The 17435-nt window shown below is 38.3% G+C and overlaps 1 protein-coding gene across 1 annotated transcript in view; it reads left to right on the forward strand.

Annotated features, from left to right (window-relative positions):
* The window catches only part of CLVS2 (clavesin 2), a 53532-nt gene extending 38761 nt beyond the window's left edge, over positions 1-14771 (forward strand). The window contains exons 3-5 of the mRNA XM_009678216.2: positions 6652-6762; positions 9783-10003; positions 14513-14771. Coding sequence (XP_009676511.1) covers positions 6652-6762; positions 9783-10003; positions 14513-14600 — 420 coding nt within the window. The 3' untranslated portion in view covers positions 14601-14771. The remainder of the gene's footprint in view (positions 1-6651; positions 6763-9782; positions 10004-14512) is intronic.
* Positions 14772-17435: the final 2664 nt, after the last annotated feature.

The following is a 17435-nucleotide window of genomic DNA, read 5'->3' on the forward strand; positions in this document are numbered from 1 at the left end:
AGCAATGTCCTCACTGGATGGATACTATCTCTCTCTGTTCTCATCTCAGTCAATTAAACATATTTCTATATGAGCTGTAAGATAAGATGACTAACACATATTAAAAGAAGCACTGCCAAAAGTCAGACTGCCTCATCGATATCTTCTTAGCAAAATGACAACATACATTTCTAGATAATTAAATCTATTTTGTAGGAATGCCACTAAATGATGTTAATTTGCCTTAAGGTAGTGCTCTTTTAGTTGAATGCAGCAACAGAAATATATTTTGGCACTTTTTTTTGTCTTAGAAGGAGTTTAACATTGTTTAATAGGAACGTAAAGCTCAAGCAATGCCATACTCTTATGGGGGGAAGTCACTAAAGCAACCAATTGTATCATATGGGTACACCCATATGTTTCTGTTTAGGAGGAAATTTCATAGTTAACATCCTTTTCATTGAACAGTAGTTTTGATCCGGCTTCTCTAGAATGTATGAGTATTCCAGGGATCAAGCACAATTTCACTAGCACTGAAGCTTGAAAAATAAAAGGTATTTTTGCTATTGAGCAGTCTAGCAGTAATTGTCTATAATGAACAGGAAGTAAACTTCTTTTTTGTCTTTACGTAAGCAAGTTTTTAAGCTGCAGACCTTAAAGAGCTTGGGCAGAGGGACAGAGAGGCCCTGAGGTGAAGTCTCCGGCTGTTACAGTCAGCCTGGAGTTCAGCTCCCTCATAATTTAGTAATCTCTGTCTCAAAATGAGGTAGGTTGTTCATCCCCCGCTCTGAAATAGTGGGATATTTGATGATTAGTAGGTCTCTACCAATTTCCAGCCTAACTGTACTCATGGTGCACTTTTTCCCATTTGTTCTAGGTTCAGTGTTGACCCTTGTTTCAAATGGGTCTTTCCTCACCTGCCACTTACTTCTCCCTGCTGTGTTTATAGGTCTTACCTGCCTATCAGTATTTATATTGCTAAACTGAACAATCTGTATTCTTTTAGGCTCACAGATACACTTTCCAATCTCTTTATCATCCTACCGTGAACACAGTTCCAACCTGAGTGCACCTCTTCAACATAATCTTGACGTATAAGATATTGTGTAGTGCTTAGTTTTGAGCTATTACAACTATCCTGTCATGCATGGACTCCTGCAGGAAGTCTGGTATTAGAAATGCCCAGCTTTTGAATATCTTCAATGAAATTTAGGATTTGGGAGCAAGTCTTAGGCTTTCTTTCCTAATGTGGACAGCAGAGGCTATTGTTACAGATGTATCGGCCTCAGATACATCAAACTTTGTAGTACTAAGGAACGGAAATATTCCTTAGGAAACACGATAACGTTTCTGGACCAATTCTAATCAGAGCTTTTCTTTCTCTGGTTTTCTGTAGTTTCCTGTTTAACACGCCAAAAATTAAGTTTTGACACAGTGCATGTTGCATCAAACAGAATGTTCTAGTGTCTTTCTAGTGGAGCTTTCCATTATGAAGATACTGTTTTGGTTCATCCTATTGATTTTTTTTTTCCCCCTGAAATGTTGACTTTTTTGAATAGCTGTAGGAGGTACCAATTTATTATCTTCAGGAATAACTTTTAACTGACATTTAAGTTATTAACAATTTAATATGCTCTCTTTGAGCTTGTAATTTTTGTTACAAAGGTACAGTTGTCCCAGTTTTGACTAGGTAGCCTCTTGACTTCTGCATATGCTAAGGCCCGAATTCATTGCAGCACTCGAACACAGACTTAAGTAAAGCATTTGAGTGCGTTCATCACGTTTATCTAGACAGCCCTTTGAAGGATGCCTCAAAACTGTCCTCAAAACCATTTCACTGCTCGTAAGGACAGTGAACCTGCAAATATGAGCTCAGAGCATACATGGCCCCACAAGACATGGCTGCACAAGCCCAAACACTCTAGCACTATAGGCGTGTGCTGTTTGTAAGTATGTTGGTATGGGGCAAGATGTGTCCACACAGACTGTTTGCAGGTATTCTGCAACATGATTGTGAGGCCCTGAGGTGGCCAAGAGGTGAATGCATCTTTGGGCGTTCAGAGGTCCCAGCAGTTTCTAAAGGCTCCACTTTAAGAGCCATGCAAACAAAGTGGATTTCAATACTGATTTTAGCTGGAGGATCTAGTTAGTTGCAGACTGAAAAGCCTAGCACATGGAACCCAAGGAATGGAGAATACTATGGGCTTTAAGAAGTGCTTTTATTTTTCACATTTGGTAAAGATGATAAAAGTTGTTCATGGTCATTTTTATCACCTCTTGCTAGGATTACAACTCTGACAACAGTAAGAAGACTTGCACTGACTTTCATTGGGAACTGGGACCACCTAACTGTCCTAGGTCCTGTAAGATATCATGTATTGGCTTTGCTGATATTGCAGGTACTGTGAGAGTATCTGCAGGCCTCAGCTGAGAGTGGGGCCCTCTGTAAGACCCACAGAGCTGTCTCAGATCGTGGCAGTGCTGAGCTCAGGATGGGACACGGTGCTCAGTGAGTGGAAACCTGGCTTTTTGGCATGTGCTATGGACTATAAGCAGCAGGCAGCAGCTGCCTTCTTGGACAGGAAGTTTTTGGAAACAGGTGATGTAAATTGTGTGCAGCAGAGCTGAAACAGCTGTTTTCTGAGTGAGCAGAACCTTATGTTTGGAGTTGGAAACCTGGTAGGGTGATTTGTGTGGGATAATTCTCCATAGCTGGTTTGTAGACATTAGAGGAGAGGTCAGTTATTAACATATCAGTCGTCATCCAGTCTTGCAAACGGTCGTGTAGGTTCTGCCTTTTCCTTGCTGGCACGCTGTTAACTGTTACTTGTAAGCCTTGTATCATGAGAGCTCTAGGCCCTAATTATAGCTGCCTGCTTGTCTGTGGAATGGCCATGTCCCAAATGGTGTTCATCAGAGGCACGACTGGTTTGTGTTCTTCTGTATAGTCAGAGATTGTGGTGAATGCTAAAAAATCCACATACCATGTTTATATAATTAGTTAGATGAGATGCATTCCTTTTAATGATTTGATAATGCCCCATCAGACTTTTTCAGTCAGGTGCACTACTTGCTTCATGGCTTATCCCTGTTTCTTACCATTTTCAGGCATGGGATTCCTTTTACATGGAATTCATATGATTCATGGGTTACATTACATGTTTTTTTGTTGAAGTGCAATATGTCTACAGAGGCAGTTGTGACTGCCACCAAGCCTATGACTTAATTACATAAAAACACAACAATCAGTATTTGGAAGAAATTCTTACCTGTTGTTTGTGTAGAAAGGCCATCTGTCTGACAGATCCTGGTATGGAAGCCTGTTGTGTTTGAGAAGAGCAAGACAAAGTTCTGACACTGGTTTCTCCAGCAGCAATAGTTGCTTATTCTGACTCTTTATTTTCTCACCAAGTACTCAGTTCTATGAAACTGAGTTTTAGATCAACATTTGAGAGCTTTTGATTTTTAGGCCCAGCACTGTGGATCATGCTGGATCGTTTTGACCACCTCATCTCTTCCAGTGCCTCCGTTTTGGGGATTCTCAATTACAGCTTGTATTTTAGGAAAGGCTTCTCAATTCAGTCACTCAAATTGCTACGTACCCGACATCGTTAGTTAGTTTTTGAAAATGCCTTTTGAATTGCTGAAACTCTGAGACAATCTGTCTTGCAATATTAAGTGGCATCTCCTATTTGAGGATCATTCCACATACATTCATGACCCTCTATGTAAATGGATTCCAAGATGCCGAAACAGATAGTGGAAGTGCGAAAGTGTTACTTTCTAAAGATACTTCTTTTGTCTGCTAGAAATGTAATATCATCATAAACATCTTCAAAAAAGTATGAGCAATCATCCATTTTGAACATATGATGGAATACAGGTCCCTTTGGCTCTGTATTCTGAATCAGTCTTTGTGCATGACTGTCTTACCTTTTGGGATCATTTCACTCACAAGTTGGCCTCAATTTGTACGGTTTACATTTTTGAGCAATAAAGAACAAACATTTCATAACTCTATGTCTTGTGTGTGTAATTTTAGGAGCAATTACATTAATTTAAAAGCTTATAAAATCATGAAAGAAGACATTATCTAATATTAGGAATGGCTAGTTTACTTTGATGTCATCCATATTGCCTACATCAGAAAAAGTGTTTGACCCCCAAGAAGCTCAACACAGTTTACATTCCAACGTTAATTCTGAAGATATCTTCAAAGGCATCCAGATGAAATTAGCAAAAGATGTCTTCTGCAACTCTTTTTTGCTTTGTTTGCATTCTTTTTTGCTCAGGATACCCAGCATGCTGCACTGTGCTTCTTTGCTGGAGCAGCAGCCTGAATAAGTTCAATAAATACAACCTTCTGTGGGTGAATGGTATCTCCTGCCACTAAAGGTTAAAATGTCATTCAATGATTTATCCTTCTTAACGGATTTGTTAGGTTCTTCTGACAGGGACATAATTTACTACCTTTCCTACATCAGAGGTTATGTTCTCAAAATGGTGTTTAGGGATTTATGATATTGAACTAGGTGAATTACATGTCAAATTATCAACCATTCTGTTGGACAGTCAGTGTTGCCAGGATCTAGGCATTTAACAAAATGAGGTTTCTGTAAAACAGTCTTTCAATAGAATTGTTTTATTTCAAACCTGTTGTTAATCAAATGTTTCTGGAGAACGTCTGTAAAATGGACTGTTAATTGCATTGACTGCTGTGCTGTGGCCAGCCACATGTCAGTTATGTATCTGTCGTAGCCGTCATTCTCTGTAGAATGTTGTTGAAGTGTCACCTCCCTGATGGAAAATATTTCATCTAGTAATCCATCGAGGTGTTGCAATATGGGGCAGGTGATACTCTCCTAGTAAAAGAGGTCAAAGAGAGAAGGGAGAAATAAAATACCATAGTAGCGTACATGTAGACTGAGTTTTTGTAAAACTAAGTGTGTATGTCTGCATTTGTGAGTGCTACACAAGCACAGCATGCATGCAAATATTCTTTTTTTGACTTTGAAGTTTTCAGTCCTGTCATGCTTCTGTATGGATATGACCGGTGTAAAGACTGCCTGGGTTGGGAATACCTGCCATTATTTGAATGGTGCTTTTGAGAGGAGCAAGTAGCCTCTTCAGCCTTAATATAGCACTGTACTCAGTCACAGAACTAAGCAAGTTTCTTGGCACATGCACTTTGTGTCAGAGTATACTCCTGTCTGGAAACATTTCATTAAAGATTTCCTGTCATGTTCATTAAATAGTTCCTGCCTTCCTGATTTGAGAGTTCTTGATTGGTTGTTATAGCCTGTGATTTTTCTTTGCTGCTTTTTTTTGTGCTGCATGTCCTTAAATCAGTATGCTTCAAATGGCCTTCGGGTCTATGCCGTTGGATGCTTCCTTATGGTCTGCTATCTTGTCTCCAGAGGAGATAAAAATGTGTCTATTTACACGGAGTGCCCCAAGTAAACATTTTATTGCTTCCTTCTGAGTCTCTGATTGCGCTAATATAGACCTAAAGCTGCCTCTGTTGCAGCCACACGAGAGGAGGTGAAGCTGGGAAGCACATCCTGTTCTGCACCCGTATTGTCAGGCAGGGAGATGGGAATTGCTGCTGCTATGAGGAAACCTGGTTTTGAGCAAAGTGACTAACATGATTGTCTAGGCTGGATGACCTTTTGAATAATGATTCAAATGAAAGTCATTCATTTAATATATCTGTGTACCTAAACACCAAGAAGGTTCTGACATAACCTCTGAAAATGGAAGAAGGTCATATGTCAGGTTGTATGCCTGTTTATGTATTTGCTTCTTTGCCCAGTACTGTAAGTCTGGGCAACATAAAAGATGGCAACAGCTTATTGCTTTATTAGAGCATATGATCAATCAGGCAAAGATAAAATGAGGACATGCAATGAATTTGGTGATGGTATTCTAGAGTGGCTATCCTCTTCAAACTACCAAACCATTTGGCATGTTTTGTTGACTTTTGGAAACTGAAAATGCAGATCAGAGTCTTTGTTAGGGAGTTATCTTCCCCTTTTGTTTTTCAACAAGAAAAGGGGTCATTGCAGATATTCTATCCTTAAATTTAAGCTCCCAGAAGGCCTGTGACTGTGCAAGTAGAATTACTGTCAGTAGTATTGCATAATAGTAATGTCTAATGCATTCTTAGTTTTATGAAATATGAATAATATCGGAGACATTTTGAACAGTAGTGTAGATTTGCACTTGCTTTTTAAAGATGAAAACAAGAGGGACATTGCTGGTGTTCTTTAGTGACAATGGAAGAGATGACATTATGTTATAGGAGGGATACTATTAAAAATGAATAAAATTCCATAAATGTGGGAAGGAGAAAAATACATTGTGTAGGTAGATTATGTGCAAATTGTAAATGTTTAAAGCATATCTGGAGGTTGGAAATGCCATGCCTTTATTAGAATACTATAGTTATTTCAGTGCACTTCATAACTGCTCTGTGTAGCGTGTATGATGTGTTGACACCCAGGCATGGAAATTTGGAACTCTACCAAGAGGACACAGTTTTAAAGAATATTTCTTATCCTTTCAGGTTTACTGTAAAAATGAAGGCATTCAGCATAAAAAATTGATCTGATACATATACAACTTCAGTTAAGAGTCTACTCACTTTGTATGTTTTTGTTTTGTGACATATAGGACAGTTTTCCTGCTCGGTTTGGAGGAATACATTTCGTCAATCAGCCGTGGTATATCCATGCCCTCTACACAGTTATACGGCCCTTCTTAAAGGAGAAGACACGGAAAAGGGTATTCTTCTGTTTGATTTTCCATTATCAGTCATTTATAGCTAGCAAATGTACCATACTGTGGCAAAGTAGATGTAATATCTCAGCTTGTTATTGATGCAATGCATTTAAATATGTCTGCATTGTAAAGAGTATCTTCACCTGTTTTAGAAAAATGCATAGCTTTATTTTTCAAGGATACAGCCAAGCAGTGCACTAAAATGTATTTTTAGTTGTAAGCATATGCTTTCTCTTGGGTTATATAAAAATTGTCAACATTACAATTCCCATAAGAAAGTCATAGTGGCAAAACATTAAAACAATCCCTATTTTTCTTTTAAGAACAAAAGTAGCGAGTGCCAAGTCCTTTCCTAATGTGATTTCCTTGACGTTAGCGTGAACTAAAAGACAGTTCGCACAGACTAGATTGAAAATACTGTTTTGAATGAAAAACCTGTAGAAGGATATTTGTGCACATGCATCTGTGCACAAGCACCAGTAGTTTCTAAGATGTTGCTTAATTTGCAACATTTACATCAATGCAATTAAGTTAGAGCTTGATGGTGATAGCACATAGAATGATATTATTTCTGTAACAGGAAATTTGTCATCCGGGAAAGCCCAATCAGCATCATACACAAAGCCACTGCAAAGATTATGACAGTCTTGTTTTTTACAGGAGCAGCTCTCTAAGGAGCTCTATATTTTTTGTCTCTTCAAACACAGTCTACAAGGCCATAGTGATCCTTGGTGTTTAGCTCTTTTTTACTGACAGATTATGCTTCAGAGACCTCTGGTACTTACAGATTTTGAACTATAGATCACAAAGCCTTTTATGTAATATGTGTTATAAATATGCAAACGAAAACCCGTTTTGCAGGATTCAGTTGCGCTCCACTGACTATAGCTTCAACAAAGAACATTTTAGTGCCAGATATGTTTGAAGCCTATTTAAGGCAAGTGCTGTGGATGCATAACTGAGGAGTAAAGTACAGCCCATGAATATGTTACAAGATTAAAAATAAGGGGCAAGGCAGATGAATATGGGTGCTTGTCAGCTGGGCATCTAGATTTTTATTTAGACACCTGAATCAGTGGCTTATATTTTCGTGAATTCTCACTTTCTACAGCTGTTTTTCTCAAAACTGAATACCTATATAAAGTAGGTCAGGTGGTTAAATATGGATTCCGAGTCCAAAATTTAATGTTATGTTAAAATGTGAATGTTGTGTCTTAGCACATATAATTTAAAATCAACTTTCAGGAAAATAAGTACATAAATAAATAAATTATTGTGAAATAAAATCAGAATTCTCTTATTCTCTTCAGAATTTAATCAGGCTTATTGTTAATCTGTTGTGTTTATTCTGAATTATTTTATATTATTTGCATATGTCTGATAGGTTTTCAACCAATAACTATATTAAGATAAAGTAGTACTAGGCATAATACCTAAGCATTATACTAGGCATAAAAGCATTCCTAAAAAGAGAAACATTCAGTTTGAAAGGCACTATAAAACAAATTATATTTGCCATAAATATCTGTTATTTCACACAAGGGTAAGTCCATCCCAAGTTGGAAGGACAGTTGCTGGGTTTGCATTTTCGTATTACACTTTCTTATCTCCAGAGCTGATTGGAAAATCAGCTGAAATAAACACATATTTGGTCTTTTGTCTTTCTCCCCTTTGAATTTAACTCTTAGTAATTATTTTAGGGGTATAGCTATCCAGAGAAGCCAATGCAGGGTAGACAGGGATTGAATGGACAGCACTCCAGCAGCTCAGTGATATCCATCTGTGCGTAACTCGCACTCTGCAGTGAGTGAGAGGTAGCTCGCAGCTGGTACAAGGCAGCAACCTACCTTGCCTTACTGACTGCTTCTCTACTAAGAAATTAAAAGGGACTGGGCATAGGCTTGAGCCCTGGTATGTAAGCATTCATCCGGTTTGATTATGGGCACCCTCTGGCATGGTATTGGCCTGTGCCAGCTCGTGTTTTTTTAGGCATGGCCCAGGAACAACTCAGGGCGTAACACAGACCAGTGAACACTATGGATGAGGTAAGCCTCCTTTGGAGATAAAGCGAGTTTAACCAAATGGTGTGAACTGTGCCATGGCAATCGCTCTGTGCCAGAGAGTGAATCCTGGCCTGTCTTATTTGCTAGTATAGAAGTAGGCACTGAGAGTTTGTGCAGCCATAACCTACAATAGGCATTTCCTCTCGGGGGAAGGTCTGCAGGTCCCTCGTATCAGTGGGAGAAGGCTCTCCAAATCCAGTGTCTAATGCCTATAGGTCACATATTCCAAATCTTTGAGGAGAAAGGAAGAGCTTTTATGTGTATAAGTGTAGACACACACACACACACATAAATACATATGTATTTGTATGTAGAGCATACCTGGAAATAAATCATTCTACCAAAGCACCGATGGACAATATGAAGTAGTCTGTCAACTACTCCGTCACGCTGCTCACATAAATTATCTTATTGTTTTCACTTACTTCATACATTGTCAACTATGGGTGGTGGTTACTAGTATTACCATATTAGGGAAGAAAATGTCTTGAGTGGGATCATCATTCCACTGCACTATTTATCTTATTTGTAGAATTCATGGCTGGATGCCGAGAGTCAATGTATATTCCTTAATGTATGTTTTGGATGTTGATTTTATTTATTAATTTATTTACTTTATTTCATGATATTAGGAAAAACAAATAACATAAAAGAGAGTCTCTCTGTCTAATTTTTTTATCTGTCTAGATATCTGACACCAATTCTTACCCTTCTTAGGCCCCTGGTCCTGCAAACCTTTGAAGTTATTTGTATTTTAAGCAATCGTATATTTGCAGGACTGCGAACATAGACTGACCGTACTCAAGGCAGGTGCAATGTCTGCCTTGGGTGACTAACTCTGCAAGCCTAGCACAGACAGAATATTCATACCATACAATATGCAGTGATAATGATGATGCAATTTAGGCTTTGATGATTTGTGTGATACTGCTTTTCTTAAATTTCCACATGTATATACAGATATTCCTGCATGGAAATAACCTCAACAGTCTGCATCAGCTAATACATCCTGAGATCCTACCCTCTGAATTTGGAGGAATGTTGCCCCCCTACGATATGGGGACTTGGGCAAGAACACTGCTAGACCACGAGTATGATGATGACAGTGAATGCAATGTCGACTCCTACAATGCTCCTGCAAAAGATCTAGACAAGGACCTTTCTCCCAAATCCATGAAAAGGTGTGTTGAAGTTACTGTGGTCTTCTAGTACTGCTGTGAAGTTAATGTTTACCTTCCTCCTTTTTATGTTTTATGAAGCTATAGGCAATTTCTTCAGTTTATTTTGTAGGAGGATTTTTTTAAGAAGATCCCTGTTGATTATCGCCCACAGTATTGGTTATTGCCCATGTGTGTTGAGAGTTCAATATGATGAATTATTTCATCAGTGCCATTCAGGTAGTGCACATAGCATTGTATTCAGAACAAGCTAATGTCCTGCCTGAGCTTACAGTAGGCATTAGAGAGCCAGTGCTGGCTGGAGTGAGCCTTAAGGCAGAGGATAAAATGTGTATAATTGTCCAGCCAGATAGCGGTGATGATTCTTACCTTTTCCAATCTCATAACTGAGTGCCAGTTATCCACCAGCCTGTGGATGCCACAATATTTACAGCACCTGACCTTTCAGTCACAGTTACTGCACACAGCATGAGAAAAAGTAATGAGGAAAACCAGCACAAGAATCTGTGCAAATTGTTGTACTTGGGTTGATAAACATCTTCACAGTCTGATACTCTTCTCTTTAAGAAGACACAGTATAATTGCTTGCTGCATTTTACCATTCTAAATCAAATAAAGTATGGGGAGAGGTTACTTGTCTTTACAGTAACTGTGGAAGCAGTGAGATGATTCACATGGGAGAGGTGAATCTGGTTTGACCTTGCCAGGGAGGTAGAAGAGAAAGGCCAAATGTCCTGAAGAGTGTGATACAAAGGGTTGAGCAAAGGAGCAAAAGTCAGAGTTCAGCTCTTAAATGGGTAGGTCTAGCCATGAGTCAGAGAGGACATACAGAGCAGAAAGGCTTTAAATGAAGTCAGACTGTGCTAACGTGAAAATTCAGTTTCAGGAGATAGCATTTGCTGCAGAAGAGAGAAGAGTCTTGGAAAATAATGTATGGAAAGTGGAAAATAGGTAGAGACTGGCTGGGAATGAGAAGTTAAGAAAGGTCCTGAATCCATACGTCAAAGATGCAGTTAGCAAGAGCAATGGAGAAAATAGGTTAGTGAAGAGTCTGGGAAAGTGGAGAAAGTGAGCAATACATTCATATAAGATTTGCACATACTACAAGAATTATGAGACATTAGGGAAGTTGCCTTGGAGAGAGGGGTGAAACACTGTTGCAAAATGAAGTCATGGGAGAAAAACAGCCTCATCAAGGAGGCAACAAGAAAACATGAGAAAGCCAGTAACAAGACCCTTGGAGGTAGATTTTCCAGACTATCCTGGAGAAGGGCATTATTAATTGGAAAACCTTTGTAGTGCATTTACTAGATTCTCCATCCTTTCTCAAAGCAGAAAACACTTACCTATTTTCTTCTCATTTAACCTGTGCTTGAAAAATCTCTGATGCAGAATTATACTTCAGTGTAAACTTCAAATTGATCTTCAGTTTACTGTCTGATAGTCTTTCTGTCTGGGTTAGCTGGCACAGTAGGAGACATATAGCAGAAAATAAACGTGTTGAGAATTATATCTATATAATATTCAGCTGAATGTCCTCACCTTCTATATAGATTCTCACATTTTCAGATAGTGTATCTGCAGTGTCTACTGGAATCCTCCTTCCCAGCTGTTCTACATGAAAAAGTACAGAGTAGGCTTACTGTGCTAGTCCACATAGAAGGGAATAGTAATAAGATGCTAAGGAGAAAGTCCCAGGACTTTGGAGTATTAAATATACAGACCACGTTACAATTTCATTGATGCAAAGATAGAAGTAGGTAAATTCTGTTCAGTTTAAATATGAATTTAAATTGAACGTGGCAATTGATGGATTCATATTCCCTAGTTTTAAAACCACAGTCAGTGTGGTAAGTTACTGCCAAAACAATTTTTTAACATCTAAAAATGTGACAATAATATAATAATGATGATGATAATAATGATGATGATGATGATAATAATAATAATAATAATAATAGTAATAATGAATTTGCATAACTGCATAGACCAAATTTCATAGGGGTCTAACATGTCTCCAACAATTATCTTGTTTAATTTGGCTTGCCATTTTAGAATTAGTTTATTACTCTGAAAAAATACCCTTCTTATACCAAAATCCTGCTAAGAATTCTTTTCTTCGTTACTCATATTTGCTCATATTAGCACTGAAATTCCTAATATATGCTCTAGACCTCCTGGACCTTTGGTTGAGTTGGAGGAGCCCGGAAAGGAAGGCTTATCATAGGGTGCCTGGTGGAGTTAAGGAAGAATTAGTGCCGTCTGTAGCAGGTGCCTCTAAGGCTTAAGTTCACATCATGCGGCACAGTTGCAGCAAAGTTGTTGAGACAGACGCAGTGTCCGCCCTTGGCTCTCATGGTTAAGGCGCAGAGGTGGAGCTCCAGTGACTGGGACACTTTTTGCTGCTAACCACAGCTTGATTGCTTTTTTGAACAGATGTATTTGTCTTTGGCTCCTCCTTTCTAAGGTAAGAATTAGTAGTACAGCTCTGTCCTACTGTGATTTGTGAGAATTTGATCAGTAGTGTCTGTAGAGTTGCTTGGGAGACATATATAGAAGGTGAAATGGACTTACACAAGTGTTTTTCCTCTCATATGACTTAATCCGTGAATTACTGCTGCATGGAATGCAATGTGACAATAAACGTTGATTTAAAACTGACTAAAAACTATTTTCCCCTCTTCTGCAAGGCATTTGGGCTCCTGAACTTAAAAGCCTTAGATCAGGATTTGTTCAGTTAAAATCTGCCTTAGAATCTAGGAGTTTGGAAGCCCTGGGAATTTATGAGCAAAATTCCCCCCTGGGAATTTGAGGCTATGTTTGCAGCCTTTCTGGCTCCCCTTCAGTTCACCAGATGAGAACTCCTAGACACCTTGGCTGCTGAGATATTGACAGCCTAGGAAGAAGGATGTCAATCTCCTATTCGTACTTACATTCAATTGGGAATTCTTTGAAATTGGTCTGCTCCCACAGCTTTTTTTATACTAATGAACTGGATTTTCCAAGAATATAGCTTTCCACAGCGTTCAATCAGCTTTACGTTAGCACAATACATTGTGCAGTTAAAAAAAATTGTTTTTAATTCATTGGGATCACTGTCTGCCTGAGGAATTGACCAATATTCTAGATGAGGCTTATTGCATAATATTAATTAAAAAATTTTAATTATGTTTATCACAAGAGAGAGCACCAGATTTTTAAAGCTAATTTTCTTGATTTTGCCATTAGCAAGAAAGAGTAGTAAATGTTATTTGAAAATATCCTTGGATTTAAAGCTTTCACTCTGGGTTTACTTCAGATATTTTTCCTCATTTGTGTTTTTGAAGATTTTCTTTAATTTTTTTGAGACCGACCAAATTGTTTCCTGTTAACAGTCTCATTCATTGGTTTCAGCGGATGGTGCCAATTTATAAATGGAGAATTGGCTCTATAGGTTCGTCTTATGAGAGAGGTTGGAATTGATAATGCTTTCTCTCTGTGCTGTAGCACTGCAAAACACCAACTGGTAGTAATGCTGCAGCCCCTTACAGTGAACTTCCTCTGACTGAAAATAGATGCTTAAATTGTAGAGATGCACATGTGCTTCTAGCTGTCTCAAGTTCTCTTTACAGAAAGGGAGAGAAATGAACATTTCTAGCATGCGATTCATCTCACTCTAAAGGAGACATCTAACAAAGGGTTCATGTACTGTATCCTAAAAATGTCTATTTTTTGACAAGCTGAGGCATAGGTCAGGTGAGTCCCATTCTTAACGCTTCAAACTTTATTTTTAATGGAGCATTTTGGTTTTGCTGAAAGCTATATCTGCTCCTTCTCACTCACACGTGGCTGTTGCAGTGTATTGTAGTACTGGTGTTATAATTCTGTAGTGAACCAGAGGATCTTAAACATTTTACAGTCATCAGTGAATTTGCCCTTACCATCCATCTGTGCTCTGTGTAGTTAAGCTGATAAGAGCATTTGACAGACATGTCCACTGCTCCAGAAATCCTGCTGGCTGTGGCAGAGTTCCCCAGGGTTGGCTTAGCAGCATGCGCTTTTGCATTTAAGTGCTGTTCAGAAAAGGAGCAACTTGTGCTTCGAGCTAACACGTCACTAATTGCAACATGCCATTAGCCAGCTGGGTTGCTGAATTATACCTTCTTTACTAGCCCACTGCCGTATAGCCCTCTGGTCAAGAGGGTTAGTGCTTAGGACATTGCAAAAGACAGCTTAGTTTACCCCCTATTGTTTATTAAGGATGAAGCCTGCTTCACTATTTCATTGAAAAAAAAGAGAATCCCTTTATTCCACTTTTTGCCACTATATCCACAAATTAGCCCCGAGCCTGTTAAAGCCATGTAGACATTTCATGAGGGTATTTTCTAACCACTTGCTATGATCAGATGCTCACGGTGCCTGTACCATTATTTTTAAGCCCTGGCAAAAATGAAAATAAACAAAAGAAAGCTGAGGTTTGCCCTCATTTGACTTGATCTGGAAATGTCAGATAAACATGTTATCCTTCTGCAGGTCTCAATCAGTTGTGGATCCTGGGGTGCTAAAACGCATGGATAAGAATGAGGAAGAAAACATGCAGCCTTTGCTTTCACTTGACTAACAGTTCCTGAGCATCGAAGATGAACTGAAGTGGAAGGCACTGCCTCTTACCAGCAAGAAACTATTGGGAAAGAATGTACCAGCTGGAATCCTATTTATTCATGTTAATGTAGCATAATGGAAGCAGGCAGCAGGTTTCACCATTCTACCTGAATTCTGGATGCCCTGGGGTAAAAAAAGAAGAGGAAAGAAAAAGGAAAATAAAACAAAATAAAATAAAATAAAAAAGAGGAATCAATAATTTATTCTGTAAGTGCCAACTTGTTTGTAAATATAGTATTACAAAAGTATTACAAAACACTTCAATTTATAAGTTATGGTAAGCAAATACTATGGGAATGAATGACTATTAAATATGTCAGTGAAATGCACCATAAAAAGGAGAAGAAAACATGCTCACGCAAACACGCGCACGAACACACACTCGCACATAGAAATGCATACTGGACAAAGAAAAGTATCAAAGGCAGTTAAATGTTGTCCTTCTTATAGGAAGCCATATTGCAGCTATCGCATTAACTGCTGTTTTGTTTTCTCTCTGCAATGCTCATGTAGTGTGCAAAGATAAAGAAGGAATACAAGAACTTGGAGATGTTGTAACCAGTTGAATATTTCTTAACTGTAGGAATTTATTTCACAAGTAACTTTGTGGTCTAGGATTGTAACTTAGCATAAACTGTGTAGCATTGTAAAAAAGATAGCAGATGAGCTGGCACCAACTCTTTGACAACTTTGTTGTTTGACTATATGAATCTGTGAAGTTTCTTCCTTAACTTTTCATTTACAGTTTGGGCTTTGCAAGTAACTTGACATATTACCCTAATCTGGGTGTTGTAATGTGGGCCATAACGGAACTACTTCTCTTGCATTTTGGGTGCACGTCAAGAATTTTTCCAGAACTCTGTTCTCCCTTGGAATGAGAAAATATTCCTCTAAATACAGTGTAATAACCAGTATTTGGATCTAAAGCCTGGCAGCAGCAAGTTAAAAGTCAATCGCTGAATCCTGTGCACTGGGAGACTGCGTACATATATATATATTTTTACCAATCTCAAACAAACCTATAAGGTGACATTGTTAGACAAGTATATTTAATCGAGGGTTTATACAAGGAATCTTACCTATTCAGTGTACTTAGATATATTATAGGTTGTATATTGAGACAAAGTCATTATTAATGTAGTAAAACTTTCCATAGAACAGCAGCATCCCACACCACGTGAGGATTAATGTGAATAAGTTGTAGTCAAACATCTCAGCCTATGTGTTTAGGACACTTTCGTTTTGGTTGTAATGTAACTGTATATATTGAACATGTGCCATAATAGAGAAATACATTTTACCTCAAAAGGGCAACAGGTTTTGCTAGGCATTGAATAAGTCTGCTGAAATGCAGGGATTGTGTCTTCATCGTTGCGTGCTGATGTGTGTGCAGTCTGTTTTATGCTGAGAAAAGAATATGTCCTTTACACTAGGTAGGCATTTCTTATTAGGATTTAACTGTGCAATCAGAATGAGAAGACGCAGGATGCCCAGCAATACATCTGAATAGTTAGAGGTATTGCAAGAGCACGTCTGAACAAAGTGGGGATTAATTAAGAATGCTCTTAGCAGCTGACCACTGTGGAGGTAATAGCTGAAGGAACCCTGCTTACAAAGCTCCATAGTACCAAGAATTTCTTCAATTACTTCAGTTATCACTTAAGTTTCAAAGTCGGCAGTTTTAGGTCACCTCTCCTCTCCAGTGATGATTCCAGTTCTAAGAATTAATAGACTGAAGCGTTAAAAGAACGTGGAGAGTGGGATCTTGAAAATGCACGTCTCTGAATTTGGCTGTAGCTCATATTATGGCAACGTTGCCGTTTCTCAGTTCTCAGAAAACCCTATCAACATCAGTCTTGATTAGCCCAGGCAATACACAGAAAAAGCTTTCATACTTTGCAGTACGTTAGCAACTTTGATAAATAGTGTGTGTCTCAACATGTGATTGTATTGCTGGAACTTGTTGACCAAGTAATTGGGTTTCCACTCTCTTAACGCTATTTTCATGATACATATTATGAGATCCAAAGAGTGAAGATACAGAGCCTGAACTTGAGAAGTGTTTATCAGTGGCACCTCTAGAAAGGGTACAGGGAACTGTACATGCTTATATCTTTTTAGTCTGTCTTGCGGATTTTCAGTACTAGAAACTGTTGTAATACCACTTCTATGCTTTGAGAGACTTAAAAGATTTATGAATTCCTACCTACTATTTTATTCAGCTCTCTTTTTCGTGAACCTTATAGCATCATGCCATCTAGGTATCTCTAGGGTTTACTAAGTGCCATATTTGAATGTATGTTATGCACACCCAGGCTTATGGTTAGTAGAATAGTATATTGCCATAGATCTGATTCTTAAAATCCATATCAAGTAAAACTCTCACATTAGTAGAATTTTTTTCCCTCTAAGGGTTCCAGGATTTAGTCAGAGTTTCACGTTTATGCAAACTATGACACAGTGGTGATCAAAATCTTTATGGATGCCTTTGGATTCATGGGCTGAACCTTGGTGTAAACCAGCACAACACTGATTTTAGAATATGCTAGCTGTCTGGTCAGAAAACACAAAAGCATCATAAATCCCGATAGAACATCTTTGTACGAAAGTATATTGATAAGACTGTATGACGCTTCTGCAGATCAACTGATAGATTTGTTTTGTTTTTGAATCCTTTATTTAGGCACTTAGCTGCAATTTATGCAATGTATTCTGATGACCGATTTCAGCTTTAAGTTAATGAATATTAATATATTCTTTCCAGAAAGTGAAAGTAGGATATATTATAATTTTG

The sequence above is a fragment of the Struthio camelus genome, chromosome 3, assembly GCF_040807025.1.
Source record: "Struthio camelus isolate bStrCam1 chromosome 3, bStrCam1.hap1, whole genome shotgun sequence".
NCBI lineage: Eukaryota > Metazoa > Chordata > Aves > Struthioniformes > Struthionidae > Struthio > Struthio camelus.